This window comes from Dromaius novaehollandiae, chromosome 1, assembly GCF_036370855.1.
Source record: "Dromaius novaehollandiae isolate bDroNov1 chromosome 1, bDroNov1.hap1, whole genome shotgun sequence".
NCBI classification, from domain to species: Eukaryota; Metazoa; Chordata; class Aves; order Casuariiformes; family Dromaiidae; genus Dromaius; species Dromaius novaehollandiae.
Genome location: NC_088098.1, coordinates 30,832,310 through 30,844,614, shown reverse-complemented (window position 1 = coordinate 30,844,614; position 12,305 = coordinate 30,832,310). Strand labels below are relative to the sequence as shown.

Genomic DNA, 12,305 nt, shown 5'->3' with positions numbered 1-12,305 from the left:
ATGTGCTATTCCCTTTGACCAATAATAGTTAATCGTGCCATCATCTTCAAAAGGACAAGTATTTTAACTAAAATAAAACTGCAGAAAGTAATCATCATTACCATTTAATTTGCAGATAAGATGAATTAAGACAGCACTTTTTTTCCTCAAGCTTAAAGGGACAGAGTTAAAACTTGATTCACATCATAATGAAGTGTTTAGTGACTTCAATACAGACATGATTTTGTATGCATTTCTTGTCTCTGGAATTCTACTATATATTATATGTTACTGCCCACTATTATTCTGTGTAAAGCACAATATAAAATAAATCTCTAAGTCTCTGTAGATCATGGAAATAATCTAGAATGGAATCTTTTTGCTTCCTACTGAACAAGTTTAAAAAAAAAAAGTATATAGCTTCCAGTAAATTTTAAGAGTCTTTTTAAAGTTGTTTCACTACAGTTTTGAAATAACAAATATAAATATTTGTTTTGTGAATAAGTGTCTGTAAAAATAACCTATATTATGTATAATGCCATTTGTATTTATGTAAATTAATCAGAAAACCACAGAGGACAAAAAAAAAAAAAAAAAAAAATCTGTAGACAAGTATCTTGTCTCACAGTGATACTCACCTGGGACAGCTGTTGCATGGGCCTGTGAGGAACCATGCTCCATTACTTGTGGTCTGACATCAGGTACTCCTTGCTGGTTAACACACTGATGCTCAATGAGTTTTACAGCAGTAAGTGCATCAGCTCCAAACATCTGGATGTCCATAGAAACCAGACATACTAATGTATCTAAAGTATTAAATGTAAAACCGACAATGACATTAGGACAAACAAATGAATGCTACTAGGACATACTGATTTCCTTTAAAATTGGCATGTATATAAAAAAAAAAAAAAGCAGCAGCATCAATTTCTTGAGGAAACACAGTTAATTAGTAAAACTTTGTATTGTAACATCCATCCCTACTTTGCACACAAACACACAAGCCACATTATTTCAACTGCTGAACATGACATTCTTGATTCTTTTTTCCTACACAAACAAGCACAACAGATTTTATCTTGCTTCTCCCTTACCTATGCTCTTTTCTACTTTAGCAATCTTTGCACAGGCCACTTCTCCCATTTCTGTGAGCATGTATAGCACCTCAAGCGCTGAGATTACAAGCAGCACATCTGGTAGCGTGAGATGACATATGATTTCTTTGTAGGATTCCTGATCCACATATTCACAAATTAAGACACCATTATCTTCAGCCTTACAAAGATTCGCCAAGATTTCCATGCCTGAAAAATGAATACAAAATAGTTTAACAGCAATAATCACTATTGTAATACAACAACAAGAATAGCTCAAGACCTTACCTCTCATTTTTAAAAATCTATCCCTTGACATTAGGCATTTTGTAACAGTGTGAAACATTAGATGAGTAGTTCTGAAATCAACAGGATCCAAAAGAAGCTGATAGGAAAGAAAAAAAATTATTTAAGCTATGTCTAACACTATGCATACAGTGATAATGGCTCAAATCCCTAGATTTGCAAATCAAAATATAACATTCAAAAGTCCTTAAATGCAGCACATCTAAAAGACACTTCTGTTCCCCAAACCAGAACCCTGCAATTTAAAGTAGCTAGCACTTTCTTTTAGCCCTCCTTCCCTTTCTGCTCTGAAGCAGTGGGTAAACTTAAATTGTACTTCCCAGTGTTTAGAATACGGAAAATAACTTTATTCCTAGGCAGTCAACAGTATACACAAATATAGTCTACTGTCCAACAAAGTACAGAACTTTCGCAAGAACAACATTCCTTCCTAAAGGCAATCACAATTGTCCATCCTGTTTCTATGGGACATCTAATACAATAGGCTTCTGCTTCTTGACCAGAGCTCTCACACATTATAATAATATTCAAGAAGAGTTGGACACATGGCAAAAATGGCATCCTTTTGAGATATTCAGCAATGCACCAACACTGCAAGTTTCATTGTCTTATCTTAAATGTACCTGTTATATCTTAAAATGTAAGCAACACCTGTGCACATCTGCCTGTAAACCTGTGTAATTTGTCTGTACAATGATATCAAAACATTCAAATCTCTTTGAAGACAAAAAGATGTCTCACATGATACAGACCCAATGGTGTGTGGCTAGCATATCGGTGCCTGCTACTTATGACATAAAACCTTCTGCTACCCTCCTTCTCAAATGTAGTATTTTGAAATTATAATTAAATATAGTATAAAACAAAGGAATTTTTTGTACAGTCTACAGGAATTTAGATGAATTCCCTTCCTCTGTCTGGGAAACCAAATGGAAAATTATGCGGTGTGAGGGATTTTTTATCTCCTTATATAACCAGTATTCTCCATGCAATTTTACTTAAGCAAACTGACACACACTCTCTGTATTTTATGTTTGGCCTTGCATATTCATTTTCTAACTACTATTTACAAATTCAGAGAAGAATATATTTACTGCTGCTGGTCTCAAGGAAAAGAATTCATTTAATTAACATTAAAGTAATGCCTTCATCAAATGATATTTTAATTGTTCTGTTTTGAAGCACATACCTCTGCTGCAATATTTCCTAGTGTGTCAAGCCCCAATTGCCGTAGAGAAATAAAATGACTATGAGCAGAGAGTAGCAGGAACCGAAGACACGTACGATTAGCTGCCAAAAGTTTTACATTTCCCTCTTCAAAAGAAAGATTACGTAAAATCACTGCGATCTGAAGTACCCGCTGTCCTTCAATATCATTAATGCCCAGCTTGCGAGGTGGATGAAATAAGGATTCCCAAATCCATTCTTCTGACGGAGTTTCTACAAAATAAATAAGTAAACAAATAAAATCACTTCTTCCTTTTCTTTATTTAGCAACACATATCTGGTAAGTTTAGTCAAGATGTCTCACCTTGAGATTTGCTTCTATCAGAAATGAGGTCTCGTACTTCAGTATCCTCAACAATATCCTTCCAAAACTGAAGAAAGAATTAAAAAAAAATTAATTTATAGATGATGATATTTCCTTAGATAATAAACTGTTTTTTAGTTCCATTACTTTAAAATATTTACCCATGGAAAAGGAACAGCTCTTTAAGAATTCCCTAATACCTTGGTTATTAATTTATCTAATAACGATAATTTTTTCACTCACAGATGTTCAGTATAGCACATTACTAAACTTTTCCTTCCAAGCCCCAGAAGTACACATTCACGATCAATCAACATTACCCTAGAAATGCTTCTTTGCTGAAGCAACTTATTTAAACTATATGGACAGCTTACCACAGAAAATTAGAAATACAGAGATAATAAGGGGAAAAAGTACAGTTCATCTTCCTTCCCCCTCTACAAGCAATGAACTCCTAAGGCAGAAGAAGACTCCTTCTCCCCATTTCAGTAGATATTAGCTCCTGTTAGCAGTACAAGTAGATTTCTGATCTGGAGAGTTTTTTTTTAAGCTTCTGCTATGTTTTTCACATCATCATAAATCAATGAAATAGCAGAAGCAATGACAATCATCACCAAAAACCTTTATAAATACAAACAAAACAATGTTTCACCAGACTGGAATTCAAATTATTTTCAAGATATATGTCCTGATCTGCAAATCCTTGCTATGTGGCTATCCCTGCTGAAATCAGAATTAAATCAAGGGATCAGGATTTACAAGATCAATCTTGAAAACTAAAAATATTATAGTTCCTTTGACTTACTACTGAAATGCAGCTACTCTTTTGGCTGATTGCAGAATAAAACCACAAGCAAATCTGGATAAAAATAAAATGATGGTACAACCAGCTGAACAGCAGGAGAAAACTTTGTTATGGAAATGTAATTACTAAATTACAGCACTGATACCAAGCTTGTCAGTATTGTTTTCTTGAAAAATAGAATACTACAGATTTTCTGAATTGCAAGGTCAGCAAGGAAAAGAATTTTTATTTTCCACTGCAATGCTTCCAAATAACACACAAGTGCTATTTAGTAAAGAGGATTACTTGCATAGAAAGAAGGATTATTACCTCAGAGCAGAGACAAAAACAGCTAGATAGAAGTCCAACTTCTTACTGTTTGAGATGAACAGATTTTTCTAATTAATATCGAGGCTACCAAGGGAACCACAGAAGACCAAGGCATGCAGGTAAAATTTGCAGAATGTACTTCATTTGAGTTGCCCCTCCTTTCAGCAAAGGAGACTGAGACATTCAAGGAAGAGGTTTCAGCCATGATTTAAAGAAGCCTACAAAAATATATTGTCTGGAAATTTATCAGTCAGTACACACTCACTTTCCTTTATTATGTTTCCTTTTGGAAAAGCAATGAAGACAGTAAGCCTTCACGTTGCACTCCTACTTAAAAGGAAAATCTTAGAGACTTTTAAAGACTACCTGTTTAATCAGTTAAAGATTTTAAAAATTTGATGATTGAGCAGAGATACTTAAAGTCTTCAACTTCAACCTGAATCTCTTCTTTGGAAGAGGCCCTGGTCAATTACAATGCAATGTTAAAACCCCTGCCACAGTTAAATGTTTAGGAACGGTGTCATCACATTTTGCTAGTTGAATCTTCCACTAATATGTTTTTGGCCTTTAAATACTTAAGCTTATAGTCCAAAATGAAACATTTAAAAATCTCTGGCAAAAAAAAAGTGTCATAAAGGAGTAAATTTTTCCATCTAAAAGGTAAATCATCCTGAATACATTCTCAACAGAATGGAAAATGAGGATTTAAATTTTTTGCAGGTGAAGACACTAGAGGCCGTGCTGAAGATAAAGGCTCACAACGTCTAATGGCTAAAGAAGAAAACAGAAATATATTGTTGGAGAACTGCACCTCTCACCTAAAACTCTTACAATAAACATCCATTCCAGTTGTTTGAACAACTGAGGAACTGCCCTCTCCCCTTCCTAAAGAAGCAGTTTGTGAATTCTAGTTGTCAGGTCAAATGAAACTCTCTTCCTCAGAAGAGGACAGAACAAGGCTCCTTCCTAGAAGTTAAAATGAGAGATACCAAGGCACCAACAGAGGTTACTTACACTGAATGGTTATTCTTCAAAGTTGTTCTATGCTCATGCTGAGAGCATAAAATGCTAACCACTCAAACTAGAACTTTTGCCTCAGGTTTACCTAGAGCATAACCACAAGCCCTGTTGCCCACATCAATCACAATAGTGTGCGTGTCCCCATACCCTCAGTTCCTCTCAATCCTAGAAATTTGAAAAATCTCTTACAGCTCTAAGGAAGAGAATCTGGAGGCTAGGCTGTGAACTAGTACACAGATACAAAATACACCTTCAAAAAGAACAATTAAAATGAAAATACATACATATAGTTTTCTCTCTCTTCTTTTGAGTGTTTATCTCTACGTACATAAGCCCTGTGGGTGATAAGGCTGACCATGACCACTGTTTTACCTGAAAGAGTGTTTCAGAGTCTTTACCTGGCTAAAAACTGTAGGTTTGCATTCTCAAAGACAGCATCAGCCCTAGGTGTTTTAACAACTGTGAAATGCCTACTGGAGTTGTAAACAACGCCTTCTGTGAACCCTTTGCAGATCTTAAGGTTCACGACATTCTGCAAAAGGTTGAGTGCTATCACTTGAACCCTAGTTCAGAGGAAGTTACAGCTTAGCCATTTCATGCCTGGTTATTAAACAATACGCTATCTCACGAGGAAGTCTCTAAGTAGAAAGAGCCTGGGAGTGGACCCTGACAGAAAGAAAAACCCTTAACTAACCCTTTCAGATTCTTGACCCACCAGAGACAGAAGAGCCTGAGAACATACAGACTCAAATCAGATGTACAGCCAAATACACCTTGATATTATAAGGTGGACAGACCACATTCTCTTCACTCTAGTCATTCACCCCAACAGTGAGAAAGGCTTCTTTCCACAGAGGATACAGAAAAGAATTAAACTGTTTCAGCCACACTAACAGAATCCCAACAAGCTTGTGGATGATTTGACAGAGAGAGTGTTGAGGGAAATGCTCTCACGACCAGAAAAAAAAAAAAAAAAAGAGAAGAAAAATAATAAACAGAAGTAAGTTCATCCTTGGTTCTACAGCCAGTCTGGCTCTGGACCAGGAGAATACCAATTTCTTGTAGTGATCAGTACAAAGACAATTTCCTCTGATTCAGGGATCAGGGGAGAATCTCAGAAAACATTATTCTACATCTTTCATTCAAAAAGCCAATAACTTAAAGTTTAAACTTATCAGTAGTGTGTTGCAAGTGTGACCCCAGCAGGCCAGACACAGATCAGTACACGCGGTATTTAATGCATCTATTTCAGAAAGGGGCTGGGAATTACAGAGGTGACAGCATTTCCCATGACTCCTTGTTGACATAAACATGTTGCAATCAAATTCTGAATGTACAGATGGAAGCCTGATAGGCTTTTGCCACCATCTTGAGCTCCAAAACACCTAAAAATTTGACCACGGATAGCTGAAGTGAGTTGCTATCCAAAGAAAGAGGCATCTGTCTCTAATGATGTGGAAGGTAGAACACCATTTCTTTTGTTTCCAAGAAACTATATACTGTTAGGCACTATTACACAAGAGAGTCGAGGGAGGAGCTCCTCATCAGAACTGTTATTATTCTGTTCAGTGACAAACAGTTTGGAGCAATAACTGCTCTATGTACAGCTTTATATGAAAGAATTATGGAAGTATAGTGAATCAATCCCATGAGTGAGACAGTCTCATCCAAATCACAGGTATAAAATCAAGTTGTCCAAGCATTTCAGCCACTAAATTTTTTGAGAGAGGGGCTATGGAGGAACAGATTTCATCTGACCACCATATAAACACTATTTCAGAGTCAACAGTGAATACAAATTCTGCGTCTTTCACTAAGACAGAGGAATCCATGAAACCCAAAGTAAACTCCAGGACACTTTAAGACTTCCTGAGGTAGAAAAAAAAGTCCTTGATAAGCCTTTCATGAACACAAATTGTACTTTCCATTCCTTAACTGGAGTTATGAAGCTCCTTAATTACAAAGACCCTTACAACATAGTAAGGAAAAAGACCAAACAAACAAACTATAGCATTGTGTTCTGAAAGTGATTCTCTGTGATTCTGGAGGAGTACAGATTTGTGTGCCTCAGACAAATTGTCACACTAGAAGTGAGTGTCCTGCTGGGAAATGATCAAAGTAACAATTTTTCTTCCAAAGCACTAGGATTACCTGCAGTGATCACCATCTTGAACTCCTATAGAAAGGTGTTCAGATTTCTTCAGTTCAGAATGAATCTGCAGTTTCTATTCCTTTTCTTTACTGGGAAAGAGCTGGCCTAAATCACCTTCTTTTGTGGATGTACGTGGACTGGTTTCATTGCTCTCAGTCCACTCAACATTGGTTTCCTGCCTAAGCAGAAAAGATCTCAAAATGATCGGGGGCACAGATCACAGAGGCTAGATAGGATGAAGTGGAAAACAGAATTAAATAACCTACATACAGTGTTCCAAATACATCTGATAGAAGAGAACTTGGCAAAACATGCCAGAATTTTTATTTTCCCAAAGGAAAGGCAGAGGTGCAAAAAGAGAAGTTAAGTCAAGCTTCTTAGGCTTTCCTTTGAAGAATGTACTTATGACATGGAGACAAGAAAACAACTAACTTAGCAAACGTAAGAAATTCATGTACAAGCAGTTATTTACTCCCTACTATAAACAACGGATAGCTGCAATTTGCTACTATATATCAACAGAAATGAAAAGGAAAGGAAGAAAAAAAGTGAAGTTACTCCTGCATAGATACTTTAGGTCATGATATAACTCTGATAATGGAAATACAAAGTTAAGACTTAGAAGCAAACAAATAATGCTTGACTACACGACATCCAGATGGCAAGTGATAATGGACAAGGGTTAAAGAGCTCGATTCACATGCATAATCTGATTACTCTCAGTAGCTGAGTTCCTTTGGAAAAAGATGCACAGGATTACGCAGAATTCACTGGAAATCAGATAAACTAAATTACCATCTGTAAAAACAATGAATGTCTGAATTTGTAATTCATGTAATGTAGCAACAATTACGACTACCTATTGGCCAACAAAAAATATGAGTTCAACTGGAGTCAGGTCTGAGACTGATAGCTTGATGGAGCATCGTGGGGGAGACAAGAAAGATGACATTTGAAAAGTATTTCAAGCATTTAAATTTGTAAGGAGCTCTCTCTAAGCATTATCTGTGAAAGATTCAAAAAAAAGTGTGAAGAAAATTATTGTTAAACTTATACAAATAAGAAAGAACAACAAGAAAAATAAAACTGGAGGGGTAAAGCAATATGTAAAGCAATAAAGAAAGCACAAAGACTGTGTAAGCATGGATTTTGGAACTCAACAACTTGAAGGGACATCAAGAAATCCAAGATGTGAGAACAAGAAAGAAAATGCTTAAATTATACAAGTGAATAGTGCACGAAGAAATTTAATAAAATTACTGTCACACAGCATCAAATTCTGGGCAGCTGCCGAAAACATGAAAGAAATATGAGGACAAACAGCTAAATCCATCTAATTATGAGCATGCTAAATTAACAGAGTATTCTTGAATGATAGAAACTATACTCACAAGTGCACCTTGCTCAGATCAGGAAATACAAAGAGAAATGAAGCAGTTAAAAAAATGTAAAGTATTGATCAGAGCACATCTGAGCAGGACAAGTGTCAGAGCTTGTGGAAAAAAAATACAAATGAACAAGGAGAGATACAAGATGACTGGCTGAAGGCCAGCTGTTCCAATCTTTAAGTAAGGACATCCTGTCAATCCAAATAACTAGAGATTTAAACTTATTGGGAGCACCTGAAAAAAATCAAAAGGGGAGAAAGCAACAAATTAGCAAAGCTTCAGGGAAAACAGCAGGCATGATAACAATGGCTTCCAAACAAAGCTGTAGTTAAAATGATATTCAAGTTTTGACAACTAATGGAACTGAGATTAAGTATGTGTTCATGTTCACTGATTAATAAAGACATTTTGTTCAGTTTAGAGGTAAGCCTGTAGAAAGTCAGAAAATACGTGGCACTGAGGATAAGATAATGGAAATTTTAAAGAACTACTTTTGGAAATTCTTGTAACACTAAGTATTGGCGAAAAGTTAAGCAACTGGTTCCCTCAAAGTTTAGTATAAAATAAAAAAACACTTTGCTTTCCATCTTCATCTGGAATGTCAGTGGTGCTGGAAGACATGACAAAAGAGATAAGCTCCTTTATTCATGCACATGACACCACCAAACTAGTAAGCGGTTCTGGAAAAATCATGACACTGTTGACCATTTAGGAAGCTTGGTGAAACTCATGACTGCTTACTACAAATTCTGAAAAATTAAGCAATTACTGTTTAAGACACACACATACACACACTTCTACGTGCTCCTAAAATGCCTGATCATGCCAAGTAAGGAGAAGGATGGATGAAATTTAACGGAGATCTACTGTAGTTGATCACTGCACAGAATATATAGAAAACAGACTGATAAAACCATTATACTTCATATTAAAGTAAAAACATACTATAATAAAATTACAACAGAAAGGAAGTTCTATTTAATTAAAGCAGTAACAGAATTCTAGCTGTAGCAAAGAGTTTTTCAGGAAGAGTGCAGATGTAAAGTAGCACGATTTTAAGTCAAAACTGGAAGACAACAGAGTAATAAACCAAAGTATGGGTGCTGAAGCAATTGAGAAAAATCTTTATGATAAATTACAAAACTCAAAGGGCTGACAGAATACCAAACAAATAACAGTTACTGCTTAGATATTTAATGGGGGAAGAAATACTAATGATGATGCTGCACCACTCCTAGCATCTGCAAAGATGTAGCAGAAGGAAGAGAAAAATAATGCAAAAACATATGGCCATTTTTCTTTATTGAATTGTAATGTAAAAATACTAATATGATTAAGAGATTAAAAAGCTCATATTAAGCAAATATCATGCTCATATTAAGGAAATGTTAATTAAAAACTTCCATAAACCATGTTTAGTATATAATTATATAATTCTAAATTATCCTAAATAACATATATAGTCATTGAAAATGAAACTAAAACTAAACGCCTCTATAAAATCCAAGGTTCCAAGATTATTTTCATATCTTTTAATTTGCAGGAGGAGGAACTTGGAAGAAAGTTCATTCAATAACAGCAGCTTTATAGATGACGTTAAATGTTCTGAACATATTAGAGCTATATCTCACATAGCATTTATATTTTTGCATTGCATTTGAAAAGCTATTTTCTGGTAACAAAGATTAGAAATTCAATGTTTTTTGCATAAAACTGGCTTACCACTTAAACTGACATGCAACTGTAAAGAACCCAAGCTTATCTCTCTCTGAATCCTGAATTTAACTCTGAGGATCATTTTCAAAACCGCTTTAGGATTTCTAATACTTCTCACTAAAAAAACCCAAGACTCCAACACATGACAAGATCTACTATGGTCTGAGGGTGATGTGTACAAAGTTTGAGTAACTCCATTTTCACTACATTTTACATTTTTACATTTTACTTCATTTATTTAAGAAATTGCCTTCCCCCTATTTTCCATTAATCTCTCCCACTTCTGATTTCATGCTATTGCTATCTATCTTATCTCCTTTAATTCATAATTCTGCATTTTTTTCCTCCTACTTAAAAGCTCTTATCTGTTTTCATCTCAACAAGAATTTCTAATCTGCTGGCATTATAGCTGAAAAACAAATGATGATGACCTTAGAAAAGTGAGACAGAAACAACTGGCAGAAAAATAAAAATAACCAAATAAAAAAATTGAAAAAAAGATGAGAACATAGAGAAAGGAGGGAATACAAACACTGAAGAGCCATTCCATTAATTTTGAAGCTGTAAAAGCAAATAAAAATAAATAAAAGCTCAGATACACAATCTCTACCCAAAGTATCTCCACTGTGCATCAAGAAACTCCCATGATGCTTTCCCTATTTTCTTTTTTGATACACTCACAGCTGCAATATAAAATAAATTACTTCCAGTAGTGGGGTCAAAGCAAATGTTTAAAGTAAGATGTTCTGAAAAAATCTGGATTCTTGGCATTAGACACATTTTTAGATGTGGTGTTAGTTTCTGACATGCTTTCTGCAGTATTTCACTACGGAGTGGTACTATACATGTTGTCATGTTCAAAAATAGATCTTGGAGAACATCCAAGTTTGTCATTAGTAAACCTTATTGCAGCTACAGTGGTTCTACTTAACACTCAGTTAAAAACATTTATCAGAACCATCTGTCCTATCCACCACAATTTTTTAAGATTATATAATTAACAAACATATAATACATTATAATTCTGTGTAACTTCAAATGTTTACAGACCTAGATATGGTGCTTGTTGCTGATCTAGAGCAGCAACAGTCTGCGACAGTGTGGGGTGAAGTCAAAACAGAAGTGCTAAGTACTTTAAAAATACAAACCAAAACACAAAACTCACAGTATTTCTGGACATATTTCTCAATGGAAAACAGAAACAAAGATTATGAAGCATTATTTTTGACACACACCTTCAGCACACAAACCAATTTTCACGTTCGAATATGAACAAAAATGAGAGCTTACCTTTTCATTCTTAACTTCATTTAGGAAATTTTGGTTGGGGTATCTATTCACTGATATTTCAGTAATATTTACCATTTAGCTAACATGACTGTTGGCCAACTTGTCCCAAAATTAAGTTATATAAAAATAAAACAAAAGACAAATGAAAAGAGCTTCTAACAAATATTTCCCTACACTACTTGTAAGACATTTTAGTATACAAGAAAATCAAGAAATGCAGTGGAAACCTGAGTATGAGTTCATAAGGAGTTAAGCAGTCTATCATTTCATATTTGTTATTTGAAAAATAAAAAGCATAAATCATCAAAATAATCCAGCTTTCTATTTTAGCCAGAGAAATTATTAGTTGAAACTCTATTCAAGAAAACTGTTATATATTACAGCAAATATGCTAGAATGTCAAACCTCTTACAGATATATTTCATGCTCTCATTCACCATAAAATGCTCACCTAGGATAAAGAGCAAGTTTTATACAAAACAACTTCTGGTTATATTTTTTACCTCATTTCATTACTAGTACAGTAGATCATGCCCTCTGGTGGAAAGATAAAAAAGTCTTGTGCAAAATAGTTTAACTGAATCTAACTCCCATTTCTAACTGATCTTAAATTTGCATTGTGCTTCTTGTGTCACGGGCTTAAGAGTTTTCAAATCCAGAATGTTTTTTACTGATCCCAACATTAAAACAAACAAACCAAAAAACAGCATTCTGT

General features: G+C 34.9%; 1 protein-coding gene across 1 annotated transcript in view; it reads right to left on the bottom strand.

Annotated features, from left to right (window-relative positions):
* The window catches only part of ARID2 (AT-rich interaction domain 2), a 111,199-nt gene that overhangs the window by 31,334 nt on the left and 67,560 nt on the right, over window positions 1-12,305 (bottom strand). The window contains exons 7-11 of the mRNA XM_064508195.1: window positions 2,911-2,977; window positions 2,569-2,819; window positions 1,362-1,458; window positions 1,074-1,283; window positions 618-785 (exon numbers count right to left, since the gene is read on the bottom strand). Of these exons, the coding sequence (XP_064364265.1) occupies window positions 618-785; window positions 1,074-1,283; window positions 1,362-1,458; window positions 2,569-2,819; window positions 2,911-2,977 (793 nt within the window). The remainder of the gene's footprint in view (window positions 1-617; window positions 786-1,073; window positions 1,284-1,361; window positions 1,459-2,568; window positions 2,820-2,910; window positions 2,978-12,305) is intronic.